The 25,978-nt window shown below is 44.5% G+C and overlaps 1 protein-coding gene across 1 annotated transcript in view; it reads right to left on the bottom strand.

Annotated features, from left to right (window-relative positions):
- Positions 1–23,827, bottom strand: part of NXPH1 (neurexophilin 1) — a gene marked incomplete at both ends in the record, with an annotated part of 145,196 nt that extends 121,369 nt beyond the window's left edge. The window contains one exon of the mRNA XM_082480106.1: positions 23,774–23,827. Coding sequence (XP_082336232.1) covers positions 23,774–23,827 — 54 coding nt within the window. The remainder of the gene's footprint in view (positions 1–23,773) is intronic.
- Positions 23,828–25,978: the final 2,151 nt, after the last annotated feature.

The raw sequence follows: 25,978 nt of genomic DNA, 5'->3' as shown, positions 1-25,978 counted from the left end.
TGAAAAATTTCTTCCTAATATCTAATCTAAGTCTACCCTCTTCCAGTTTGAAGCCATTACCTCTTATCCTATCACTACATGCCTTTGTAAAAGACAACAACAAAAGAGAGGATAAATCTAAGGCATCCCAAAGCAAGGATGACGGCCACATGGAGTAGCAATACATGGTTCTCCAAGAGCAAGCAGGGGAGAGGGCGAGAGAGAAAAACCTGAAACAGGGGAGGAACAAGGCCAAACCAAATATGTGCATACCTGATAAACTTTCACAGATTATACTCTTGATTTTTTAGTCCCTTCAGCTGCCAGATGCATACTCACAGACAAGGATGCTGATTCAGAGAATGTGCAAGAGTAACCAAGACCAGGATAATCACGTTGGCAGAGATGTGGCAGCCATCATCACAATGAACCTTCTGTATAACACAGGAAACTATTACTACTAGACCAAGTAGGTCATGTACGTTTCCAGGCGTCACTCATACTTTGTCTTCTGCATGAGTATTTACGCTAAAGCAAACAGACTAATATGGGAATTTGTACAAATATGCACATTTGCAATGTATTCACTCCCTACACAAGTGTCCTTTACTGTACCAAACTAAACCACTTTCTATATGCATTCCTTAAAGTCCTAGGAAGGGAGGAGAGGAGCCACGTGGAGGCAGCTGAGCAGGATTCACAGCAAGAAGATGCAGCCAAGCTCCTCATCAATTTTTCTTCACTTAAGTGTGGGTGCAGACTGGCAATGGACAACACTGGTGCATAAATGAAGCTGGGACTTGTTCCACTGTTTGACATGTGAGGTCAGCAGAGGCAGGACCAAGCAGAAGAAGCCACAGACCTGGTATGGTAACAGTGGGAAGACAAAGTGATGCCATGCATACTTAGGCATGTTGTTCTGACCACCAAAAGCCACTGTAACTGTCTGATGTCAAGGGTTTGCAACAGAGCTTGTAGGCAAATCTGGGCTACATTTTTCTCAATGCTTGGCCAGCATCATCAGCAAAAGCATGTAAGACAGAAAGACATGTTTTCTGTCTAAACCAAGAACGACAGACACATCTTGTCCAACTGGGGGGATGAGGTAGGCTACAGCTGCAGCAGATAGAATCTCTGATGAGATGCTGGGTGGTGTAACCAAGGACTCTTCTCATAAACTCCTACCAAATAGTGGACGATCAGCTTTATCCAGCACTGAGCAGGGTTATTTTGTAATATGCACCAGAGTTTACATTAGAAAAACAATACCCAAACAGAATTCTGACCAAAAAGCAGCCAATGTGTAAAACAAGGTCATTCCACCATTTTCTCTGCTATTTCAATAGCTTAAACTTTGCAATAGGCTTAGCGTTAAAACTATATTACAGCTGGTTTTACTGATACCAGAAAAGCATTTACTTCCAAGCACCTGAGGGCTGAATTATTTCTCAGAATCCAGTATAACTGAAGACTTGCTAGAAAGCCAACCCCTAAACCATTCGTTTATTCTACTTAAACCTTGCTTTGGATAGTACCTAAATCTTCTGTGGGCCTTGCTAAAGGACAAAGATCCTCAGTTCCTGTACCACAAAAAATCATCATTATGCTTCATCGATCAGATACATATCTGTAAGCTACATAACAAAGATGTAAGACATGATATAAAATAATAAACTGTTATCTTTGTTAGTTCTGTTTTCTAATTTAAATCCTCCGGCTATTGCCTCAAGAGTTGTACACAATTTATGTAGTGGTTTGTCATGTGAACTTCGGCACTGCTCAGGTGTTTAGCTTTTATTTCAAAGTAGAGAAAAATGAGGCAGTATTATATTAAGAAATTGTTGTGGTTTAACCCCAGCCAGCAACTAGGACCATGCAGCCATTCCCTCACTCACTCCCCCCACCCTCCAAGTAGGGTAGGGAGAAGAGGGAGAAAAAGGAGTGGAAAAAAACCCCAAAGCCATGAGTTGAGATAAAGAGTTTAATAGAACAGTAATGGAAGAGAAATAATAATAATAGTAATGGTAAAAGAATATAAAAAATAAACTAATGCAACACAAATTGGACTCACCACCTGATGATCGCTTGCCCAGCCCGTACCGAGCAGCAATTGCGGATCCCTGACCCCCGGCCAACCCCCATTTATATACTGAGCATGACACCTATGGTATGGAATATTCCTTTGGCCAGCTTGCCCTGTCTATGCTCCCTCTCAGCTTCTATGGAAAGCTGTAAAAGTCCTTTACTTGCTATAAATATTATTTAGTAACAACTGAAACAATATGCATTAACAACATTATTCTCTTTCTTACTAAATCCAAAACACAGCAGCTACTAGGAAGAAAATTAACTCTATCCCAACTGAAGCCAGGACAGAAATGTATTACACTGTAATCTTTCCGATAGAAAATTTTAATACTAATTCACTGGTAATACAAGAATTTAGCCTTAAGTCCATTTTTACCGTACTCAGGGATGCTTCTGTAGGACTTATGCCTCAATCCAGCAGAGGACAGAATCAAATGTAAACATGCGAAGTGTCTCACTGCGACCTGTGTTGCATATTCAAAGTTCAGCTTTGGTGCTTGACTAGCACTAACAGGGTTTCCATATCAGAAAAAAAGTGACATTGAGCAATTCTTCTTCATCACAGTAGAGAAAAATTTAATAATTAACACTAAACCTCAGCCTGGATTTATTTGCAACAATCCAATGGACACATGTGCAAAGAGCATTTGGTTTATCTGCTATTATATAGCACAGTATAAGAAGGACACTGAGGTGCTGGAGACAGTCCAGAGAAGGGCAACAAAGATGGTGAAGAGTCTTGAGAATAAGTCTTATAAGGGGCGGCTGAGGGAATTGGGGTTGTTTAGTCTGAAGGAAAGGAGGCCCAGGGGAGATCTTATTGCTCTCTACAACTACCTGAAAGGAGGTTGTAGAGAGGTGCGCGTCGGTCTCTTCTCACAAGTTACAACTGATAGGACAAGAGGAAATGGCATTGCAAGGGGAAATGCATTTAAAAGCCATCTAGATATGGTGCTCAGGAACATAGTTTAAAAGTGGGCCCGGTAGAGTCAGATAAGGGTTGGACTTGATGATCTTAAAGGTCTTTTCCAGCCATGGAATATATATATTACATATATATTATATATTAAAATATATATACACATTACAATATACAATACATGAAGCACATAAGTAATGTGTAAAGACTTGCAGAGAGCTCAGCCCAGCTATTCAAGCTAGGTCCGACACAGAAAAACCTTCTCCATGTGAAGACCGTGGCACAGCTCTGCTAATACCAGGAAGGGGGATTGTTCACCATTCTTCTGCTAGGCCTCTATCAGTGATGATGAACTATGAATAGCTTTCTAAGGCATCACGAGGAGTTCAGTTTTGTTTGGTGCTTTTAAATCTTTTTCCGAATCATATTTCTCTGCTCTGGGGCTTTTATTACGGATGAGTTAGTTAGTTGCAAAAACACATAATATCCCAAAACATCAATCTGAGATGGCATAATGAGAGCAGGATTCATGGGGTTATTTAAAAAAAAAAAAAATCAATTACTTACAAATCAATATATTTTTCTCCTATTTCTGCCTCTCTGTTTTATTTTTTCATAAGGTCTGCAGCTTCTATTCAAGATTAAATGTGTTGAGCTATCATACTGTTAATTGCTCTCAATTGGTGGAATATTCCTAGTTACATATGAATGTCCTTGTTTATGGCAGATAGGACAATTGCCTCACACAGAGATATTGTAGCCCTAGTGTGATGTCCCACTCAGTATCCAGCATTACTCTTTTACATTGAGTGCCTGTGGTTAGAGCATGATTTACAAAGAACTGTTTTCCACCTCCAACTTTACCACCAGTGCCCTTGTGGTTGGTCAGTCAGACAAATGATGTAGGAGTTTGGAGCTGAACATCTAAAACTAGAGCTGACCAAAACGGATAGCCCCTTTTACTCCCCTGCATTTCTGATTTGTTTGTTTGCTTTTGTTGTGAGTTCTTTTGTTGGAGGAGAAGAGCTGGGGGAAGAGGGGAGTGTTTTTTTACTTTTTACAAAGCTCCAAGATCTTTGGGTGGAAGACTTTGTTAATCTTGTCTGGAGGCAGTGGGAAAAATGCCCAGTTATTTCATTGATAGGCTTTAGATCAAACTATGCCTAGCATAGGCAACTACTATACTTTTCTTCATTTACTGCTTTTTATAATATGTTAAGAATACAGTTTAAAACCCTTAGAGCTCCTTATGCTTGTCTTTTTCCTCAAAAGGCTGACATAAAAAGGCAAAAAGAGGAAAAAAAAAAATCAAAACAAGCTTTACTTCTCCAAACCTTGTAGTAATCTTGGTTATAGTCAGCACATAATCTTAGATCTCATCGAGCTTAACAGGAGACTCCTTTTAAACATATCCATTCTGAAAAATATTCCCTCTTGGATAATAAACACAAGAACCATTTCCTTTAGACTCATGGGCTTGCTTTCACATATTTTCTTTCAAGCTGAGACTTACTGTGAATACTACAAATAAACACTGCCCTCATATCCCCTATTGAACCTAGAAATACCTTTGTAAGCAAAGATCAAGAAAAGTACTTGACAAGAGGAGGGATGAGACAATTTCAGGATCTTCTACTCCTGTGTCTCAGATACAACATTCACCTTCTTTTTTGCTGAGGTTCATGACAGATGTCACCAAGAATGTATCTGTGTGGTCAAATACAGTGCATTTCTTTGCTCATATGTGAGCAATTTCCGAGCTAAAACCATTTACATTTGTGCGCAGCTACACCCATACTAATAGTCCATCTAAAAGGCAGGACTTCTTTGCTCAAATACTGTCATTCCTAACTGGACTACATATGTTCAGGATTAGGCATGCTTCCTGTTCCCCTAGCTCAAAAGATATGCTCACCAAGCACATAATTGTCTGTATCTGGCTATGCAGTTGTATTTTAAGAAAGAGCCACAAGTACGTTCTCTACAGTAAGTCTTTATAGACATCTCTTTTATTTTATGAGAGGTGCTGAGTTCCCCACTATCAGCCATAGTGACAACTCCTTCTGTTCCTAATATAAGAATCTGTATGAAATCGTACCACAGAAGACTTAAGAATATTTTTGTAAAAATTTAGTCCTGAGTGTCTTCATTGAATACTACAAGTCTCTTGTTAGAGAACCCATGGATATCCAGGGGGAGTTTGGGAAGTGGTTTCCATTACAATTCTGTTCCCAGAATGCATTTGTAGAGTCTAACAGTAGTTGGCTTTCACCAGTCACTCTCAAATAGGTGGAGATAATAGCATGGTAACATGTACTCAATGTGTTTCACTTGATACAGAAACAAAGTAATGGCCAAATCAGTTCACCAAATCTAGTGTCCTGATTCTACCTATGGCCAATATCAGGTGTTTCTTAGGAAGCTCTAAATAATGCAGCACAGAAATATTTAAGAATAAGATACTGTTCACACTCCAGTGAAAGGAATATCTGTTCTTTGTACCGAGCAAATGCAGAATCATTTGCATTTAGGAAAGACTTGTGCTAGAATTTCACATTTAAGGGTTTGTTCCTGTGTCAAAGCATGACAGCTTACACACTTTCAGAAGAATTGGTCTGCTCGCCAAGAGAGGAAGCAACAGCAGAAGGTATGTATAATCACACATGGCCAGATCAAGGGAACCATCCGGACTTAATACTGGCTGAAGCTCTGGCCAACAAATGTTCCAGATATCCAGAGAGAAATTGCAGGCACCTGGGTAGTCTGCATTGTAGCAAACAAAACTCACACTTATTCCTAGGTTTTGCTCTGCCAAAACTAGAAAAATCCCATTTATACTATATCATCTAAATTCAAACTGTTTTTATCCATCTCCACCTCTAAACAGCAGGCACAGTGGCTTTTGTTTATTTCCAGTTTTAGAAGAATACAGCTTACACCAAAGCTGCCACAAAGATGATCTGTGAGAGAATTGCATGAGATCAGCACAGAGAAGTTGAAAGTAAAACTATCAGAGAACCCTTGAACTCTTTCACTAGTCATTCTTCCTATCTTTTAGAGTACTCAATCTTGCCATTTTTGCAAGTAAGACTGTAATACAAGATGTCCTGGCATGCTAAAAAACCTCCCTATTTGATACACAGTTATTCTGTAAATAAATCTGCAATGAAGTGCTTAAAGGTTTATTTCTTACTTTTTAGCAACTAGGCATAAAATATTGGGCTATAAAATGCTTACAAATTAGATTACTGGAAGTGAATAGAATGCATTGTTATCTACTGAACCAATGATGGGTCAAATGGCAGTTTGAATTCTCGTGGTTAATATGACTGTGACCTTCACATATACCATTGACAGAACGCAATTTTATTTACATTTTTAAATCCACATAAAGGTGAAAGATGGTACTGCTACAAAATGAAACATTAAATTCTTTTGTCCCAAGGCATAACTGAGATTTCCCAAGGTCACATGTAGCCTGAAATGAAGCAAGACTTTCTTAATGGTGCTACCAGTGCATTTTACCCAGATCTGGTGGCACTAGTGATTTATTTTCATTTACCAGTTGAAAAAGCTCCTTCCTTTAAGATGGAGAAACAAGAAATAATAAGAGACTGTTTCTTTTGTCCCTTAGCTGTTTCTGCACAAACTGATCACTAATTGTGTTTGAGCTGCTATAACAAGCTACTTGTTTCAGCTGTACAGATTTAAAAGGTCTACCCATAAAGAGATGGCAGGGTGAATAAGCCTTATTTGAAAAGAAATCTATTGCACACTTCGGGACCAACAGCGCTATAATGTCTATACTTGTAGAACAGTATATTTAGAAAATAATTAAAGCTATGTATCATTTGATACAATCTGCACATTTAAGCATTTAAAGAACAGGTTTTTTCAGTCTATGCATACCAAATGTAGCTATCTGCCACTCTTAATTAGAAAAAAATATTTTTAAATCTAAATTTACATTGCAGCATTTCCTCTGCCCTTTCTAAGCACCTCATGATGAAAAAGTTATTCCTAAAATCTGGTCTGTAACCACCATAGAGTAGGCAGTGTTATAAAGAAATTATAAATAATAACTGCATTCTTCTAACCATTCTATTTAACACATCAAGCTTCTCCAAAGTACAACACTAAAAAAAAAAGAAAAGTTATATATAAGATAAGACCATTTTGGAAAGTACTGTCACACAGAGCACCTACGAGGGTACATGTGTCTATAAATTATAGGTGGTTCTGGTAGCAATGGTTATGATTAAGGTTGCCAGAAACTTCCCATAATAAGACCTTTTTTCAGTTGCTTAGAAGTTTGCTGAACTCTGGCCACTTGAAGCAAAATTTTCCCTGCAAGGTATCTGCCTCAATATTTGTTTAGTCTTTGTGGAAAGTTTAACACAAAATGGTTTAGAGAACAAGATTACAGGAAAATATACCTTTTAAAAAAAAAAAAAAAAAACAAAAAAAACAGTTCTTCTTTGAGAAGTACTCATGTTGCCTTTTTTGAGAAAGAAAAAGCTTTGAAATGTGGTAGGGCATGGACTTTTTGTCAGGTATATAATTTTTACGATTCCTGAAATGCCCATTCAAAGCCAGCCTAGTTTGTTGGGTGTTTTTAATCTCAAGTCTTAACTACTTCTTCCCAGAAGCATCTCAGCTTTTGCAGCTAAAAATCACTAATATTCTTTACATGCTTCAACCCTTAGAGCTATTTGCGTGGAATAACCTATACACTTTTCAGCTCTGAAAAAGAGTTGCCTTTCTTCAGCCTGTAGAGCTAGACACACCAAGCTAGAACATCTCTGCAATCCTTGCTCCTGATGTCCTAGACCAATAAAATAAGACACTGGAGCCAAGTTCTCCTATCCTTTTACTGACAGTTCCTGCTGGTGCACTGAGGACAGAGAGGTGGTCAGAGATAAAGAGAGCATGCAGTAGTTTGTTGATAGACTTTTATGGGGAGTGATAGACACAAATCATTAAACAAAGCCAATTATAAGCTTAAAAATAATGGATGGGGAGTGAAGGTAGTGGTGTGTAAACTGTTAACTTGTTTCAAGTTAATATACACCCATGGCTAACCATGAGTATCGTGCATACAGAAAAATAAAAGCCTTCAGGATCTTGGGCACATAAACAGTTTTCTAGAAGTAATTAACTCTGCTATGAAAGACTGACAGGGTTGGGTTTTTTTTAATGTAAGGACAAGAATTGGCCTGGTATGTAGCTGTGAAGACAAAGGAGGTCCAGCAAGCAGACTTAAAACAGGAAAGCACAAGACTGCTTATGCTTAGCATTAGCAATTTTGGAAGATTCTCCAGGCTAGATCCAGAAGGTGCCTATAATCACTACAGGGAAGTGCTCGCCCTCTTTCCCAGGGACCTGTTGGAGTTCATAACCTGGAGTTAGATACCCCCAGATCCCTGCTGGGACCAGTTTTCTCAAAGCATAATTCACAGAACCTACTAAGCAGTCCAAACTAAGCAATCAAAGGAAGAAAAGGAATTAACTTAAACACTCTCTGGCATCTCCGAGGCATAAACTGCTCCTAGAATTAGGCACCTTATTTTACTGTTGCTAATATGCCCAATGCATAGAGTTGGCAAGGCAACATAATTTCAACTTTCTGGTTCAAGAATTTCTTTCACATCAGAATAACTTTTTTTTCTGATATTGAGCTCTCAAAGTCTGAAGTTCCTTCACTATGAATGAACTCATATCCATAGGGCAAAAAAGCAAGAGAGAAGGACTTAATACTACAAAAGTCTCAGAACTTACCTACAAGGAGGTCCTGTTTCCTGACTGAAGGATTACCTGAGCATATTAAACCAAGCAGAATAAAATGAACAAGCAAAATCAAGAAAAATCCCCTAGCCTATTCCACCAGCCAGCGGTTAAAGCAATTACCTCAGAATTGTGAGGTTTGGGTTCACACTTCCTGAAACTGAGGAAGAAATTGAATCTCTTAAATCTACAGCAAGGGCTTCAGCCACTGGGTTGGTGTGAACAATATGGATGGGAGACAAAAGAAACAGAGAGTGGAAAAGTCCTGTGACCCTACGATATATTTTGTAAGCCTAGGGTGTTGCAGACCCAAGTACTTCCCAATAGCCAATACTACCCTATTTTTTTGCTTTCATGGGCCTCTGTGAGTCAAGAGCATCATCGCTAGAGAATTTATAGTATTTTAGGCTGCAGTGGTGGCATTTAAGCTCAAAAATAACCCAGAAGTCTAACTATCACAGCTGATACTAATTCAGTTGTAAGTGATAGCTGAATGTGAGGTGCAGTCATTTATCTGGGAGCAGAGCTTAGCTGCGTGTTGTCAGCTTCTTACAACTGACTAATAGGATGCTTGAATGTGTGACTGAAGCTGACAGCTGAGCTCAGGATGATCAAAACAAGATTGCTATGGTCTGACTTATATCAGCTATGGAAAAGGTATTGTACAGTGAGGACATGCACACTGAAAAATGTCCAAAGATGATATTCACACTGTCATGAACTGAAATCACCACACTAAAGAAAGCCAGAGCCTGAGTGCATGGCTGATGTGAAGTAATTATGAGGTAATTGAATATGAAGTAGTAAAGCAATTAAAGCTAGAAGCTGTGATAGAAGACAACAAAGATGAAGAATAAAGAATGTGCATGTAAGAGAAACTCTGCAGAGTCATTTCACTGGACATTTGCAGTGTTTCTTTACTGTGCTCAATGGCACAGAGCAAAAAAAAACCCTAAGTGAAGAGTTCAGCCTTGAACCAAGCCTGTGACTGAAGTCAGAGTCTCAGGTTTGTGGGTAACACTTACTCAGTCACTAATAATACCAGATGTCATGTAAATGATTCTTAGGTAGCCAAGAATTAAATAGAGGTCCAAGCTTAGAGGAGACAGGCTCTAAGACATCAAAGGAGAAAAGACCGTGAAAGCTAAGCAACTGGGACAGGATGAATCTTTATTCAGATTCTGTTTTCTTTGACATTTTGTTTTGATTTCTAAGAAGGAATTTGTGCTGGGATTGCCTTTTGAATACTGTACTTATTTCTATGCAACTTTAGTGACTCATTCATATTTTAGAACCAACAGGACTTCATTACGGATGAACCCCCTGTTTCTTCAGGCATAAGAGCTAATAACCTGCATTCCCTACCATTCCCAACAGGTCCTCTAGCAAAAGTACAGGTGACCATAGCAAACATTTTTTAGGTACTAAACAGGTCAAACAGTTCCCATATCATGTTTGCTTATCGTGAAAAGAAACAAAAGAGCATTACCTCAAGTTTATATTTGTAAGCGTTGGAGGTCACTTTTACGCTGACATTTCTGCTAAGAGTTCTCTGCCTAAGCAGCAATACATTTAACATCCTTAAGTAACCTGAAAATTACATCCATTGTCAAAGAGAACTATCTCAATTACAAAAAATAGTTGAGTCCATTTTCTGTCAGGCTATCTTTGTGACAGTTTTTGTTTCCTAAATACATACTCAGATGGCATTGAAAACTACGATAAATTTATCAATGTAATTTCAGTTGGGTAGATTTTCCATCCCCACTGGGCATATTTATTGGAATCTGACTGTAGCTGGTCACATTATTAATAGCAAACAATTTATTTGATTAATTTACCCTAGATTTCCATTCGTGAAATAGCCTCTTCCATTTTGATTTCTGGTTTTGGTTTTTTTTTTTATTCATGAGCATGCAGTGAATGTTTTCAGCATATTTTAGTCTGGAGTTTGGGAGTTCTTTGCTTCATCCAATCACAACAATTATTTCTTTACTGGAGATGGTGTGACTTGAAATCTTCAGTTAGTATTGTGTTCGTTGCCTTAATTGACTTTGCCACTGTAAGTGTAGTATTAGGAACACTTCTGATGTGATTAGCGAACATCTAGTATTATGTTTGAATTGTTGACTTACCAAGGGATGTACAAATCCATATGGAAACAATCCTTCTCTAAACATTCATCAAACAAAACAAGTTTACACAGGTGTATGTTGAAAAATTAATATAAAAGGATGAGAATAAAGTAGAACTGAAAGCTTCTGAGGAGCAAGAACCTTTATAAGTGGATCCTCATGCGATTATCACAACACATTTCAAGCCACTCTCCTGGTTTTCTGTGATGTGTTTTCCCAATACAGAATGATCCTTCATACATTACTCCAATCACTACATGATCAGCTGCAGCTAAATCAAAGAAAAAAAAGGCAGCGTGGACCACGGCCCATAGGAGATGCAAGTAGTCTATGAAATGAGAATTATGGGATGTACAGGCAATGAATTTGCTATTTTTACATAAGTTATTAACACAAATCCACTGTAACTAGCCTTTTCTAAACATGCTAGAGAGAGAATTATTCCAAACGTTTCTACAGTCTTTGAGGTCCTAACAAAAAGGCAGGGCACAGAAAATTCCTAGAATTCAGGGATTAATCTTAAATCAGTCATGCAAGGTGGACCACACTCGAAGAGAGCTAAGTGGAAATACTGTCTTAGACTCGGTCTAATTTCTCCATTAGTATGCAAAGCTGGGGCAGAGAAAAAACTTCCATAGCAGCCCCCTAGAACCATGTCATTCCCACCAATGAACAACTTTTCCTGATGAATACATGAACACATATGCCTCTCATTACCTGAAGCATTTTGCAGGTCAGGAGGTTAAAAACATTCCATGAGTAATGGAAATGTAGATGCAAATTTAGGGAATATAAAATATGTGAGCAAAATTGAGTCCAGCTAGTTGAATTTTAGCCTGAATCAACAGGCTAGCGAAGTCACAGCTCCACCTGTTGAGCTAAAGCAAATCATCCACCTACAACGGCTGGCAGCACAGATTCTTTTTTTTTTTTGCCAGACATAGATTATTACCACTGTGCCACTTGGATAAAACAAAACATAAAAGTTTAGGGACAAATAATGTAATCATTACTCTAAGTGAAGGAGTACTGTAGCCATTGAGCCATTCTGCCAGAGAGCAAAAGGACTTGGATCTAAAGGAAGTGTCTCATGGCAGACCAAAGACAGGACAACACGCTTCTCGGTAAATTTACTAAAGCATACCACAATGACAGAAACAATGCTAGAAATGAAAGCGTATAAAACCCACTCAGCTCTCTAACTTCCCAGGAGACCAAGTTGCTCAGACCAGAGGCAATGAATGCCACGTACCCACACACACATATTCTTTCCCATTTATTAGAAATAATTACTTCTTCCTTCCTGTGCTAGCTATGAATAGCCAATTCACACAAAGTGACTCAAGCTAAGAGGCGATGAAATATCTTTCCCAACCACCTTATAAAAATGGAAATATTTATCAAGTGAAGGACACCATTTTATGACCAGAGAAATCTATGGCAAAGTTCTCATGAGTCTGAATGGTCTTGAATCAACATGCAAGTTTCTAGTGGAAGAATGAATAAGGGTATATTTTTTCCTTTACATGGTCATCATTCAACTACATTTTTCTTCTGAAAGGAAAAAAGAATCTGCAGTGGTCTGCAAAAAATGTACATCAGTAACAGTTAGACCTCAGATCTAGAGCACAGATATAATACTGCACACAGGCCACACATGGCTTTCTCAGATGTGCCTCCATTTGCATCTTTTTGCAATTCTAGAAAACAGTAAGTGATGGTGCCTGAATACTTCAAAAACATGTTTACAAAAAAATAAAAAGACGAATCATATATTTAAAAAGCTTAACTTCAGTTTAATTTCAAAGATAAAGATATTTTGCAGACTATTTCTTCAAAAGCTGAATCAGTAGACAAAATAAGTCACAAATCATGATTTCAAGTATTCAGAATTAAGCAAAAAAAAATATTATCCAATAATTAATTGATAACTTTTATTATCCAAAAATTATTGTGACAATAATGAAGAAAATATGTTTAGGATAAGGGATGACAGGTAGTGTAATGCTTACTTATAAGTGTAATATTGTAGTAGATCCTAAATAGCCCAGAGGTAACAAGTTCTTGGCAAAAATATTACTTTGTAACATTCATAACAGTATAGATGCATGATCTTTTCTGACATCAAAGAAGAAAATTTTATGTCCTAAAAACAGAAATACAAAAAACATACTTCCTTCACTTTCTTATGGTCCTAGTTCAGTAAAGCACTGAAGCATATGTACGCAAGTCTCCTGACTTCAGTTAAGCTTGTGTTTTGCTTCCAAAATGTAGTTACAAACCATTGGCATCTACTCTGAAGTGTCTGTTACAACCCCACAATTTTAGAATATTCCATAAATTGTGAAGAATAAAAGCAGCACTCGCACCTCCTCTAATGTACTTAGTCACACATTTCCATATTCATTTGGATTGCATTACACTGAAAGACTGAACCATATCATCACAATCTGCTAATCCACCCAATAACTTTCCCAAGACTCACACTCTGCTCTAGCTAGCAAATATTCTGTGCATCTAAGATGCAAACACAAACTACATTCTGATATACTTATAATTCTGTGGGATAGTATCTTATTCCAATGAGTAGTGCCAGTCGAGCCAGCAGAGCTGCTCGCAGAGTAAGGAGGTACACAGCACGAGGTACCACCATGTGATTCAGCAGAAAGAGGCTGAAGATACAGCAGATGATTCACACAGAGCACTGCCTTATCAAGGGCCAGACGATGTTGTTCCTTACTCGCTCCAGGTGACCACTCACAGAAGTGACATTAGAAAGTAGTGTTACTAAAGGGTCATACTCTTGCACCTCAGTTTGAAACATGTACTACACTGCTGTCTACTACAAGCAAGCCAATTAAGGAAATGGGATTGTTTGTGGAAGCAGGGAGAAGAAATAAGTAGGAATATAAAATTGTGGGCCTTGTTAAAGTAATATTCATTACAGATGAAGGCAGCAGGATGGATCCCATCTTTTTTAATGGTGAAGTTTTTGATGTACTATTTATTATGCACATCTTTTATGTCACATCTCTGTATTTGTACTCTTCCTTATTTCCCTGCTCTTTAAAGATGTGTTCACTCAGCAATTGTCCTCCATAAAGTTACAGTATTATTGCTATGTTTTACCTAGCAATATTGCTTACAAAATCTTCTCAAAGTGCAAACCATTCCCCACATAAACATCAAGAAAACACTCTGTATGCAATACAAAGTAGCTGCAGAAAGTGACAACAGAAATTACTCTAAATTAGAGTCAAATTACAGACTAACATTCTGATTTTAAAAAGACCAATATTTTACAATATTGCTATTGACAGTGCAGCAACCGTGAGGACACAGCTTTAGTGTTATTCCTATTTTTAATCCATGCCTTATTTTGCAAAATCTCAAATGCTATGGATGAGATTGTAAATATAAAAAGCAGCTCATTAATTTTATATAAGCAGTTTTATATACCTGAAGGCCTATGACAACATTTCTTGACAAAATAGCCTAGCAGAAGAATTGGTTTCCTAAAGTTCCATCAAGAATGGCTTATAAAAATGAGTGTGTAGACAAATATTATGGTACACGGTCTGAACTATTCATAACAGAAATTTCATTAGTTAAAATTTTTTAAGAGCTGCCAATTACACTTTCAATTTGAAGTGGTATCTGAATAATGACAAGCAATCCTCAGTGACAGAAACGGTCTACTTAATCTTCAACAGGAGAATCTGTCCTTCTTGCACAAGTAAACCATTGATTTACACAGGAATTCTATCGTGTAGAACACTGCAGGATCAGGCCATAGGATCTGCCTTTGTTTTTCAATAGTGCTCTCAATATATGGGTAGAGTGTGTCTTCTTTTTTTCCTTTTATGCAGTAGCTCATATGCACCTCTAAGACAAATGCTGGAAATACTAAGCTAGTTGAAAAATTCACTCCCAAATAATACCAGGGAGGGGGAGGGTGCAGGAGGGACAGTGGACATGCTAGTCATTAATCTTTTGTAATGTTACTTATGTTATTTCTGACATAGGTATGCAGTATCAAGCCGAATCATTATACTCACAGGGCTAGATCCAAAACTACTGGAATTGTTAGAAATCATCACTAAGTTTAGGGATTTCTGGATCAAAGCATCAGATGTTCTAACTAGGAAGGTAAGTAGCATCTTCTGTTTTTCAACTGAGGATGCTGTATTGGTTAGATTTTAAGTGATTCTTTACTTTTCTTTCTAAATAAATAATACAAATTTTATTTATATATAAAAGAACTGTGGCTACTAGATCACTTCTTTCCTGGTATTATTTTGGCTGTCAGCTCTGCTCCTAAAAGGAGTCTGCTGAGCCTAGGGATCCTATCCAGCTATCACCAAAGTTTAAGGAAATATACAAAGAAATAACATAGGCATATTTTACTTATCAGCTTTTCCAAAGTTGAGAAAAAAAAAAAAAAAAAACAAAAAAAAAAACCACCCAAAACAATCACAAGCACACACAATAAGAAACAACCAGACTACACACACAAAGAAATAACCAGGCTCTTCATTCTTTAGTTTTTGCATCAAGCCTGGATTAGAAAATGAAATTCGAAGAAAATAGGGCACTAGAGTAATTACAATTTTGTAGGGTCCCAGAAAGCACAAAAGCCTAATTTCTCTCCCATCAACAATCTGCAGATGTGGAAAGAGCAGATTATCTTTCCATGCACTGGTCAACCTGTCATCAAAGTGATGAAATAGATTAATAGGAGTGGTGATATCCCAGATGGTACTGGTAAAACTAAGACATAAACGGACAGGACATAGACCAACTAGTGGAGAAATCATTTCACAGCAGACACAGGGGGCAAGGAAGAAAATATTACTACACCACTCCTTGGAGAGGAAAAGGCAAGGCACCTGGAGAGATGGATGCAGTGTGCAAGGCAGATGAATGTCCCTGAGACATTTGTCACTAGTTGGACTGCAAGACACTGACATTAATGAGGGTGGCATTTGGAAGATAAAAGCAATATCTCTGAAGCAGACAACACAGTTTCCAGGCATCATGCATGGGGACATGGTGTAATCAAAAGGGACTGGAAAATGTTCATGTCTAGCAAAAGCATCACGATCCCTACTCATATTAATGGGAGAATATGGATCAGAAATAAATGGCTTATGGTTTTATCTAGAGGGTTGGTGGGGACTGTGGGGTTTTTTTCTCTCAGCCCAGTCAATTCCCATCACATTCCTTCATTGAAGGACTCTCCATCAGTCATCCACTTACACCTGCCTTGTCAAAAGTCAGTGTTTCATTGACAAGTGCTATTCAGGCAGCAGACCTCTAGAGGACAGCTCTCTCGATAGTGAGTGGGGATTTACAGGAGTGGAGGCACTTGCCTGCGATTATCTCCTCTTGAAAGCAAGGAAAGAGCTGGGAAATACCCCGAGCACTGGCTGCCGGGACACAAGCAAGTGGACGGAGCAAGATCTGGTTGCCCCTCACGGGTGTCTCAGAGTGCCACTATTCCAAAAATGACATCGACTGTGTCTGAGAGACACACCTGCAATGACCCACAGAATAGGAAGTGTCATTATTAATTAATCACTTCCTGCTGTCACATATCAGTGTCAGCTGTGTCCCACAGCCCATTTTGACTGTGATGCTCTCAGATGTCTCCAGTCTCTCTCCAAAAGGAGAGGATGCTGTGGTCCTGGGATGGAATGAGACAACCCTGAGCATCCCAGAACAGCCTTCCTGATCCTCAGACTCCTCCTGCCAGGTATCTTAGATTATTAAATCCAAAGTCCCATTCCCGTTCCCTTCCACGGTCATGTATTGCCCCTCTGGTCAATTTTCCCCAGAAAATAAAGCAGCTGCTTTGCCATTAAAAGAAAGCCAGTCAGCAGCAACAGTAAATACATCGATCTGCTTGTCCGGCCACCTGCTTCTTCCTTCAGGAAAACTACACAGCCAGCGAAACCCCAAGTCCACAGCAAGTTTCGGGTGAGGTCTGAGCAGCAGCGGCCCGAAACATTGATTAGCCCGAGACAGGGCGTCTGAGAAAGAGGAGTTTCCAAGGGACGGTGTGGTCCCCGGCACCGCACAGCGAATGGTGCCGACGGCGGGGCGGTGATCGGGGCGCCGCGGGGCCGGGCGCTGTCCGCGGTGCTGGAGACCGCTACCCGCCCGTCCCGGGAGCTCTCCAGAGTGCTGCAGGCCGAGGGGGGAGCGGCAGCCCCCGGCTGGGGCGGGTGGGCGCGGGGAGGCAGCGGCCGAGCAAGGGCACCTCAAAGTCAGCCGTGTCCCAGTCCGTCTGCAAGCCCTTGTCCGCTCTCCCCGCAGCGTTTGCACTAGCCTTCTGCGGCTCGAAACATTCAGCATCTCCGACAGAGGGGGGAAAAACACACTTTAAAAAAAAATTAAAAAAAAAAAATCACGTGGACTAATCGTGCACTGAAGAAAGTTTTAGACTTGGATCCAGTAACAAACAGGAAAATGGGAACCCAGACTAACCCGACACGTGATAAGGACAAGCTCTTCATGCTTCCTCTTTAATGCTGCATGCAAGGAGCGCAGCTCCACGTGCCCACGACCCCGTCCTGCTGCAGAGTACCGAACACCTCCCGGTTATCCTTCAGTACCGTCTCTTTCTCTCTCTTCTTCGATGTAAAAATTGAAATGGAAGGGGGAAGTGGTAGAAGAAAACTGAAGGAATCGCTCCTTTAATCACAAACAAGCCCAGCAAGATGGATTCTGGGAAAAGAAGCTATATTCCTAAACAGCGACCGGTATCATAGCAGTTAAAAAAGAACAGAAAAGCCTCTCACAAAGTCAATTCTTATGTAGATGAGGCGACATAAGAGCTTTTCTCTCTCCCTGCGGGTTTAGTGAATTTCTAATTTGCCCAAAGAAGCCCTAGAGGAATGAGGAAGAAAGGGCGGGAATACTGGGATTGCTAGTCGTAACAAATATTACCGTGCTCTGGATTGTTGCCTAGAAATACGCTGAAAATGAGGCGATCCAATGCCATTGTCTCAGCCGAGTTATTTCTCTTGACCTTCGGCTTTGTCCATCCGGGCTGAACAAACTTCCTGCAATAAGCATCACCCCGCTCTCCGCCAGACACACAACTTTGGTCTCTCTAGGTCACAGGAAGGGAAAGAGGATGAGAAGCGTTTCCCCTCCAAATGAAGGGCACTTGCAGAAGTTTAAACAACAGCCAGAAAAACGTAGGGTTAAACAATAAACTATATGCTGTCCCGTTGAACAAAGAGCAGTTTCCACAGCACTGAGAACCCGCCAATATATATCATATCAATAAAAAGGAGCTCTTCGAAAGCTTGCATAGTAATTGAGACGGGAGATCTTTTTTGATATGGGTTGGCATTTCCTCATATCAATCTGACAGAGCCAACTCAGGAAATTGCTGGTAATATTCATCTGGGGAGCACTTTCATTAAACGTAATTCATTCGACTTTCACAATAAATTGAGTGACATCCTTACAGCAGAACCTTTTTATCCTTGATGAAGTGCTTGCCAGCCTTTGGTTTTCCACTTTATTGTCACATTCCTTAAAGCAGAATCGTCAACATGTCAATCTGCTGCATGAAAAAAATGCTAAAGCTGTATTTACAAAGCACCCAGGAGTTGGTTTAATGCTGACTTACAAGAAGAGCGAGTTGGGTGTTAAACTATCTGATAAATCACAGCATAACTTCACCCAAGCCCAATCGGGAGAACAGAAGCCAATCCTAGAGAGGAAAGGATGGCTCACACATTCATTTTCTCCCAATGCTGGCTATTCCGAGCAATTGGTTGATTAACCTGCTTCATCGCACTTTCCAAGACGACTGGGAAATTGGCTTTTTGTTAATTAAAATGGCGGTTTAGACATGCAGGGAAATATTAAAGAGCTTAAAATGGATACCTCTAGGTACCGACTTCGAAGATTTGGCTAGTCAAAGAGAGGCGGGGATATTGGATTATATTCAGGTGCCTCCCTAAAAGGTGAAATCTGTTCCAGACTGCTTTCTCCAGCGATTTAAGAGATAAAAATAGTGTGTACTAAGCGCCAGGAAAAAGAAATTTGAGTGTGGGGAAACCCCTTCTTAAACTCCTAGCACAGGTCCCTGGTGGTCAGGAAGGAAGGAAGACCCGAAAAGATTGCACCATCTTCCGCTTAACAAAAAAAAAAAAAAAAAAAAAAAAAAAAAAAAAAAACCACACCAAAAAATCCCACACCAAACACCCTAGAGCGCAGATATAAGTTTGTTTCGCCTACACGAGATCCGAGTCCGGTTACTACTGCCGTGCCTTACCTTCCGAAAGGGTAATCATTCCCTCTACACTACCGCAAAAGCGCCGTTCAAACTCCTTTAGAAAGAGGGAGCGGCATCGCCTCAAGGCTACGTAAACTCTGGCATAAAAAGCCACTTCTCTCCCTCCGTGCCAAGCGCTCTCCCCCCGCACCTTCGACGTCAAATTGAAAATTGCAAGAAATCGCTTATTTGGGGGGAAAAAAGCAATATCCGAACGCTTTCAGCACCAAATGCCTCTGAGAAAATACTGTGGGTGGTGTTTATGACAGGGCAATGCCTTATCTCTCTTTTGGTTTTTGTTTGCTTTTATCTTCGCTGCCTATAGAGGGTGGTTTTTTTTTCATCCCACGACAAAGTAGGACACAATCAGCAACTATTTTTAAAAAAAGAAAGAAGAAAAAAAAATCAACTTATCTTCTCTGGCACGTGATATCTCTTCACTTTTTCCATAGCTTTCATTAACCAGGGTGAAATGACCGCAAACAGTGCGACACAGAGCGAAATTAAATGTACACAAACTCTGGAGCCACTAACCCCCTGTTTACCCCCTCAGCAAATACCGTACCAAGTGTGCCACCGCTGAGGACAATTTTAAACCTCTATTATTCACAACATTTTTTGCAGAAAAGCTCCGCTCGGCTGTAAGAAGGCCTCCAAAATACAGTGCTGGTTTGGAACAGACCTTAAAATCCCAGCCCGGTACAGGGAGGAGGTGAGCAGGCTCCTTCCAAGCCCCTCTGTCAAAGCCATCGCCCTATAAAACAGGGTGCCCCGGCAGCCCCGCAGTTGTACTTCTCTGCCAAAGCGCCGCGCAGAGAAGCTCCCCCCGCGAAACAAACTGCTCGCAGCCCTCCTTGGGGGTTGAAAAATCACCCCTCCATTTGCTCTTGCGCTGCTTAAATTCCGTACGGAGTTAAAACGCTCTGCCAGTCAGCTCTGGTGTATATCCTAATTTACAAACCCACCGGTGAAAGAAACATTTTGCTGGGAAAAGACAACGAGCGGAGGGGGAAGGGAAGCGAGGGGGGAGGGATCCTTACTCTAGTAGCAGGCAAGGCAAAACTCCGACTGATTTTAGTTCCGTACACGCTACCCCGGGTAAGGAGTAACTAAGTAGTGAGCTGAAGTCTCTTCAAGACGGGGTGATCCCAGCAAAACCGGTGCGTGTCATCATTCCTTGCTTGTACCGGGCGGGAAGTTCCCCCTAGAGCATGAAGGGGCAGAGCCTGTGAACAGGTTGGGGGCAAAATCCTGCAGCCCAGAAGGCATCTTGCCGCCCGGCGCCCTGAGTTTGCCGGAGGGGTGCGCAGGGTCTGGCGGGCGGCCGGGGAGCGGCGGGACGAGGCGAGCGCCCGCCGCTGCCGCCGGGAGCCGCCGGCCAGCGGTCGGCCGGTCCCCGCCCGCAGGAAAGGAGTCCTTAGCAGCCGGTACGGAAAACGATCTGCCTCCTCCTTTTGGGCCATGCTTGACCTGTCCCACTGAGAAATAAGTAGTTAGGATCCTTGCCGTCTTTGCTAGCAGCTCGCGCGCTTTGTTAGTCGCTTCTACAGCATGTTGCTTCCACCCAGGGAAAAAAAAAAAAAAAAAAAAAAAAGAAATGAAAAGAAACAGCCTGGCGTTTTATTGTTCTGTCTCGTCGGACTGGAAATTCACCAGCAGCTAGGCAGGAATTAAACAAGAAGGTTTCCATTAAGGGAGTGGTGTAAAACCCCGGTGTCCTTAACTCATCCAGAGCTCAAACCTAAGAGTCTACGAGCTCCGGGTGTTTTTTTCTTTCTTAATATTTACGTGCTTCCTTAGTGACGATTTTGAGCTCGGCACAGCACTGTTAGTTAAGAAAACATTATCCATTAGAATAGGACTAAGATGCTTTTGAAAGAATAGCGGTGAAGTGGAGCCTTGTGGTAAATAAGACCGAATGTAGCTGTTTGAACACTTTTTGCAGCTCTCTAAATCTGAAGAAACAAAATAACTGCAAGGCTTTAAAGGTTAACTCCTGATTCTACCAAATAAGTACTAAGTTATCCGTTTAGGCCAAAGGAAATGCACTTTCACTGCAAATGATATATAACATTTTCAATAGACTGCACAGCTCGAAACAAGAAGAAAATGCATGCCTCGCAGAGGCTAACTAATGTGCTTATCAATAAACATAATACGAGGAACCATCTCTACCCCAGCAAAATTCCTACTTGTTCTGGTCGGCCGTGACCTCTATAAATTTCAGGCAATAAGGCTGGATGGCATATGGCTCTATTAAAAAGGGGGAGACAAGCAGAAGCCCCTTTCTCCCCCCTCCCCCCGATTTCATTAAGAAGAGGATTAACGGTGGGGGAATAAAAAGAGCAGTGGTTTGCTGGGTGAAGAGAAATCACAAGCCAGCTAGTGTCTGTAAATGAGTAACTTCGAGGCAGCCCAGCCTTGCTGCGGCTGTTCACTACCACTGAATACCGCCTGATCCAGGTGGAGGGGAAACGGGCTATTTTCCCTCTCCCCTATACTATTAACCCCTCTCAAAAAGGATTTTTTTAAGCAACTCGATAGACAACTGGTTGTGCTGCCGTATCATTTACCCTTCCTAACAGGTTGAGACCTGAAAATGTAATTCCTAATTGAAACTGCGCTAGCCCACACAGAGCGACGCGCACACACGGATGAGTGCAACAAAGTGCTGCACCTGGCTGGTTTGTGGCACCGCATTAAAGCTGTAATCAAAACTTCATGCTTCGATGCTAATAAACAGTTTATTATCACGCGATGGCCTAATGCAAACTTTCAGAGTCACTCCCTAAATACAGAGAATAGGGAGAGATGGGCATAAACGTTGAAGGATTGAGTCAGAAAGAAGAATCGGGTTAGAGAGGGAAATCCTTTGGATCCCCCCCCCAGTGTTTTGGCAGAAGACACAGCACAGCCGAAGAGCGCATTCCCTCCCCCTGGCCTGTTTTTTATTCCCGTTTTTATTTTTTGTATCATATTTCGCATTGTTTCAAGGGAAACTGGAAAATCATCTCCTTTACTCTGCAATGCCAAGCCCTCGGAAAAAAAAAAAAAAAAAAGAGCATTCAGGTAATGAAGTCTGTAACTAAACGGTAATTGAATCAGCATAATTTGCACACTGAATGGTTTTCAAATGCTCCCAGTTTACAATTAAAGGAGAATTAATGCGCTTGTTGTTCAGACTGCAGCGCATTAGAATAAATCCAGCACTGTTGTTGTAATGAGTCGAGAGCAGTTTAACTGCCAGCAAACACATTTAAAATTTAACACGACGTATCGATCTCGCTCCGGCTTTTTGATAGATTGTTTGCCACGCACTTTTCTCCCCGCTCCCCCTCCACCCCACCCCCCAAACCTCCCCCACCCCCGGCTATAAAACTCGCGGGGAGGACAGACACACGCGGCAGACGTGGCACCGCCCGGCGAGGGCAGGAGCCCGCAGGGGAGAGCCACGTCCCGGGCGGGAGTGGGGGGGCGGCCATGGGAAGGACCGGGACGGGCCGAGACGGGACGGGACGGGCGCGACCACCCGGCGCTGCGCGGCCCCGCTGAGCGCTGCGCGGCCGCGGGAGGCGCGCGCGCGAGCTGCCCGGCCCCGCCCCCGCCCCGCCCCGTCCTGGGCCCTCTCGGGATTGGCTGCCCCGGCGCCAGGGCCACGCTCCGCCGCGCCGCGCTGCCCCGCAGCGCCCCCAGGCGGAGAAGCCGCGCCAGCGCAGGCAGCGCCCGGCGGCCGCGGAGCCGGAGCCGGAGCATCGCCTCTCCCGGCACCGGTGTCGGGGTCCTTCTCTCGGCGGAGCCCCTGGAAAAGGGGCTTTTGCCTCCCCTGCTGCCACGAGGACGAGCTCACTTCAAAGCGTTTGCCTGCTTAATGCATCGCTGTCTGGGAGCGGGCTGCAAAGGAGCAGCCTGGCTGCTTTTTGTTGCTTGCGATCGTAGAGGGAATAAAGTGTGTGTTAAAGGAGATAACGCCGCTGTTTACTCCTGTTCCCCCGGTAATCTTAAAGGAGATTTGCTACCAAAGTCAATGACACTTCACTCGGAAAACACTAGCTGTGCTCGTCACGGAGTGCCTGCACGCCTGTGCCGCGCCACCCGTAGTGGCACACTGGCGGGGTCCCCTTCCGGAGGGGCTCCCACCCTCAGGAGGGAGCAGAGGGCAAGAAGTTGCCTCCAACCCACAGCCTGGGCGGGCGTTCCCGCGGCGGCGCTCCGGTGCCCCCACAGGCACCGGGCGAGCCGGGCCGGGAGGTGGCACCGGGGGACCCGGCCGGGGAGCCCCCGACCCTGCTCTCCCCTCGCGGCGCGCCCCTCCCCCGCGGAGGAGAAGTTACGGGTCTGCTACCCCCCTCCTCACCCCTGCGACCCGCCGAGCGCTCCCGGCCGAGCCCCGCGCCTCCCCGCCCCGGCCCCGGCCCCGGCCCCGGCCCCGGCCCGACCCCGGGAGGACGGGGCAGGGCTGGCTGCGGGGCGCCGGTCGTTGCCGTGAGTTTGTTCGTTCTCCGCCAGGCTGGTGCCCTCCTCCCCGCCGAGCTCCCCCCTCCCCGGCCCGTGCGGAGGGCCTGGGGCACTCACCAGGTAGAGGGTGGGCTGCAGCAGAAGGACCGCGTACCAGTACACAGCCTGCATCCTCGCCGCTCAAACTTCCCCCGCGCTGCCTTCGCTGCCTCTTTGTTCCTTCCAGAACATAGATCCACCTGGCATCCACTTTACAGAACGAGCAGAGCTCTCACCAGCCTAGACAAAAATGAAATTATAGACCCCATGACCACAAGACAAGGTTAGGCTTGAGACAAGGGGGGAAGAGAGGTGTGTAGGGAAGGGGGGGCGGGAGAGAAGGAGGAGGTGGGGTGTGTGGATGGGGGTGGGGGAAACAAAAAACGATTAAAATCGAGTTAATCCAGCGTCAGAGCAAAGTGATCGCACGGTCCGGGCTGGCTGCAGAGTGCCTGTAGGCAGCGCTCCCCGGCGCTCATTCCTTTTACTGGGCGGGAGAGCCCCGTGGTGTGGGCTGGGACGGCCCGGGGGTGCCACCGCCAGCCCTGCCCTGCCTGCCTGCCTGCGCGCCCTCGCCGGGGACCGGGCGGCAGCCGCCCGGCAGTTGGCCGCGGAGCCCCGGCAGCGCGCTGGAGAGCGTAGCGGCGCCGGAGCGGGGAGAAGGGGCAGGAGATGCTGTGACCGGGGCTCCGGATGCTCCTGGGCGCTTAAAGCCGAGGCGAAGAGCTTCGCCTCCGGGACCCCCGAGCAAGCTCTGCCTCTACCCCGACAAGCGCCCACCTCCCTCCGCCGCTCCCAAGGCGCGCCGTCCCTTGCCCCGGGCCGGGGCCGCGCCCCGGGGCTCCCCGACGGGCACCGATCCCCATCCCCCGGCCCCAGCCCTCCTCCGCCCCCGCGCCCCGCGGACAGCCCCGCCGCCGCGGGGGGGCCGCGGCGGGGATACGTACGGCGTGGGGGGTCCGACGGCGGCCGGGGCTCCGCGGGGTGCTCCATGGGCGAGCCTAGAGGGGCTGAGCGCCGCGGCGCAGCCCGCCGCCCCTGCGCATCTCCTCGCCGCGCTCCGCACCGAGGGGTCCCGCGGCCGCTGTGCATCCGGCGCAGGCACTGTCAGGGCGGCGGGGCGGCTGGCCGGTTCTCCCCCCCCTCGCCTTCCCCTTCTCCGCACACGGCCGCGCTCCGGCTCCGCCGAGCAGGACACTTACGGGAGGAGGGAGCTGCCCGGGCTGCCCGCTCGCTTTCGGCGGGGGGCGCGGGCAGGAGCGGCGGCAGCGGCGCTCCGGGGAGTCCAGGGCGATTTGTCTCTATTAAAAATGACTTATTGGCGAGGGAGCGGCGAGCGCCTGCTATTTAACTTCAGATAAAATCTATCTGCAAAGACCTTGGCCGATCATCTTAAAATAAAGCGCCGGAGCCGAGCACTGTCCGAGCCTCACTGCTTGGGGAGAGAGAAAGAGCAAGCGGAGGGGGGAGGAGGGGGGGGGGGGGGCTTGCTTGGCGAGGGGGGAAGGGAGGAGGGGGAAAGGGGAGTTTAGCGGCGTCCCATCCTCTCCTCTGAACGGGGTGATGAATCAGAGCCCTCCCCGGGCGGCGCGAGCTGCCTTGCGCTGCCCGCGCTGCCTGCCTTGCCCGCCCTGCCTGCCCTGTCTGTGCTGCCTTCCCTGCCCGGGCTGCCTGCGCTGCCCGCGCTGCCTGCACTGCCTGCCCTGTCTGTGCTCTTTCCCTGCCGGGGCTGCCCGCGCTGCCTGCACTGCCTGCACTGCCCGCGCTGCCTGCCCTGTCTGTTGCCTTCCCAGCCCGGGATGCCCGCCCTGCCCGTGCTGCCCGCCCTGCCCGTGCTGCCTGTCCTGCCCGGGCTGCTTGTCCTGCCCGCCCTGCCCGCGCTGCTGCCCGCGCTGCCGCCCCTCTCCCTCTCTGCCAGCCCGCGGGAGCCGGCTGTCTGCCCGGCGCATGGAAGGAGCCTGGGAGAGCATCTCTTTCCTCTTTCTTTCCTTTCATTTTAGTTTTTCCACCTCCATCAGGGATGTCCCGCGCAAGGACAGCGCTGCTTAGCCTGAGAAGGCAGCGGGCGCCCACAAACCAGGCACTGAGGTGGCGGGATCTTGGAGCAGAACTGGGTGACGGCTGCGGGAGCCAAACTCTGGGATTAAAGAGCTGCTTCTCTCCCGCAAGCAGGAACCTGTAGCTGGACAGCCCCTCGGAGTGAAGCTGGAAAGCTCATCCCTGCCTAGTGCTGTGGCTAATCCCACCAGCTGTCATGCAAAGGGAAAGGTCTCATCGACCTTG

This window comes from Vanellus vanellus (genome assembly GCF_965231255.1).
Source record: "Vanellus vanellus genome assembly, chromosome: 2".
Classification (NCBI taxonomy): Eukaryota; Metazoa; Chordata; class Aves; order Charadriiformes; family Charadriidae; genus Vanellus; species Vanellus vanellus.
The sequence above is the reverse complement of the archived record's forward strand: the minus strand, read 5'-3'. Positions and strand labels throughout refer to the sequence as shown.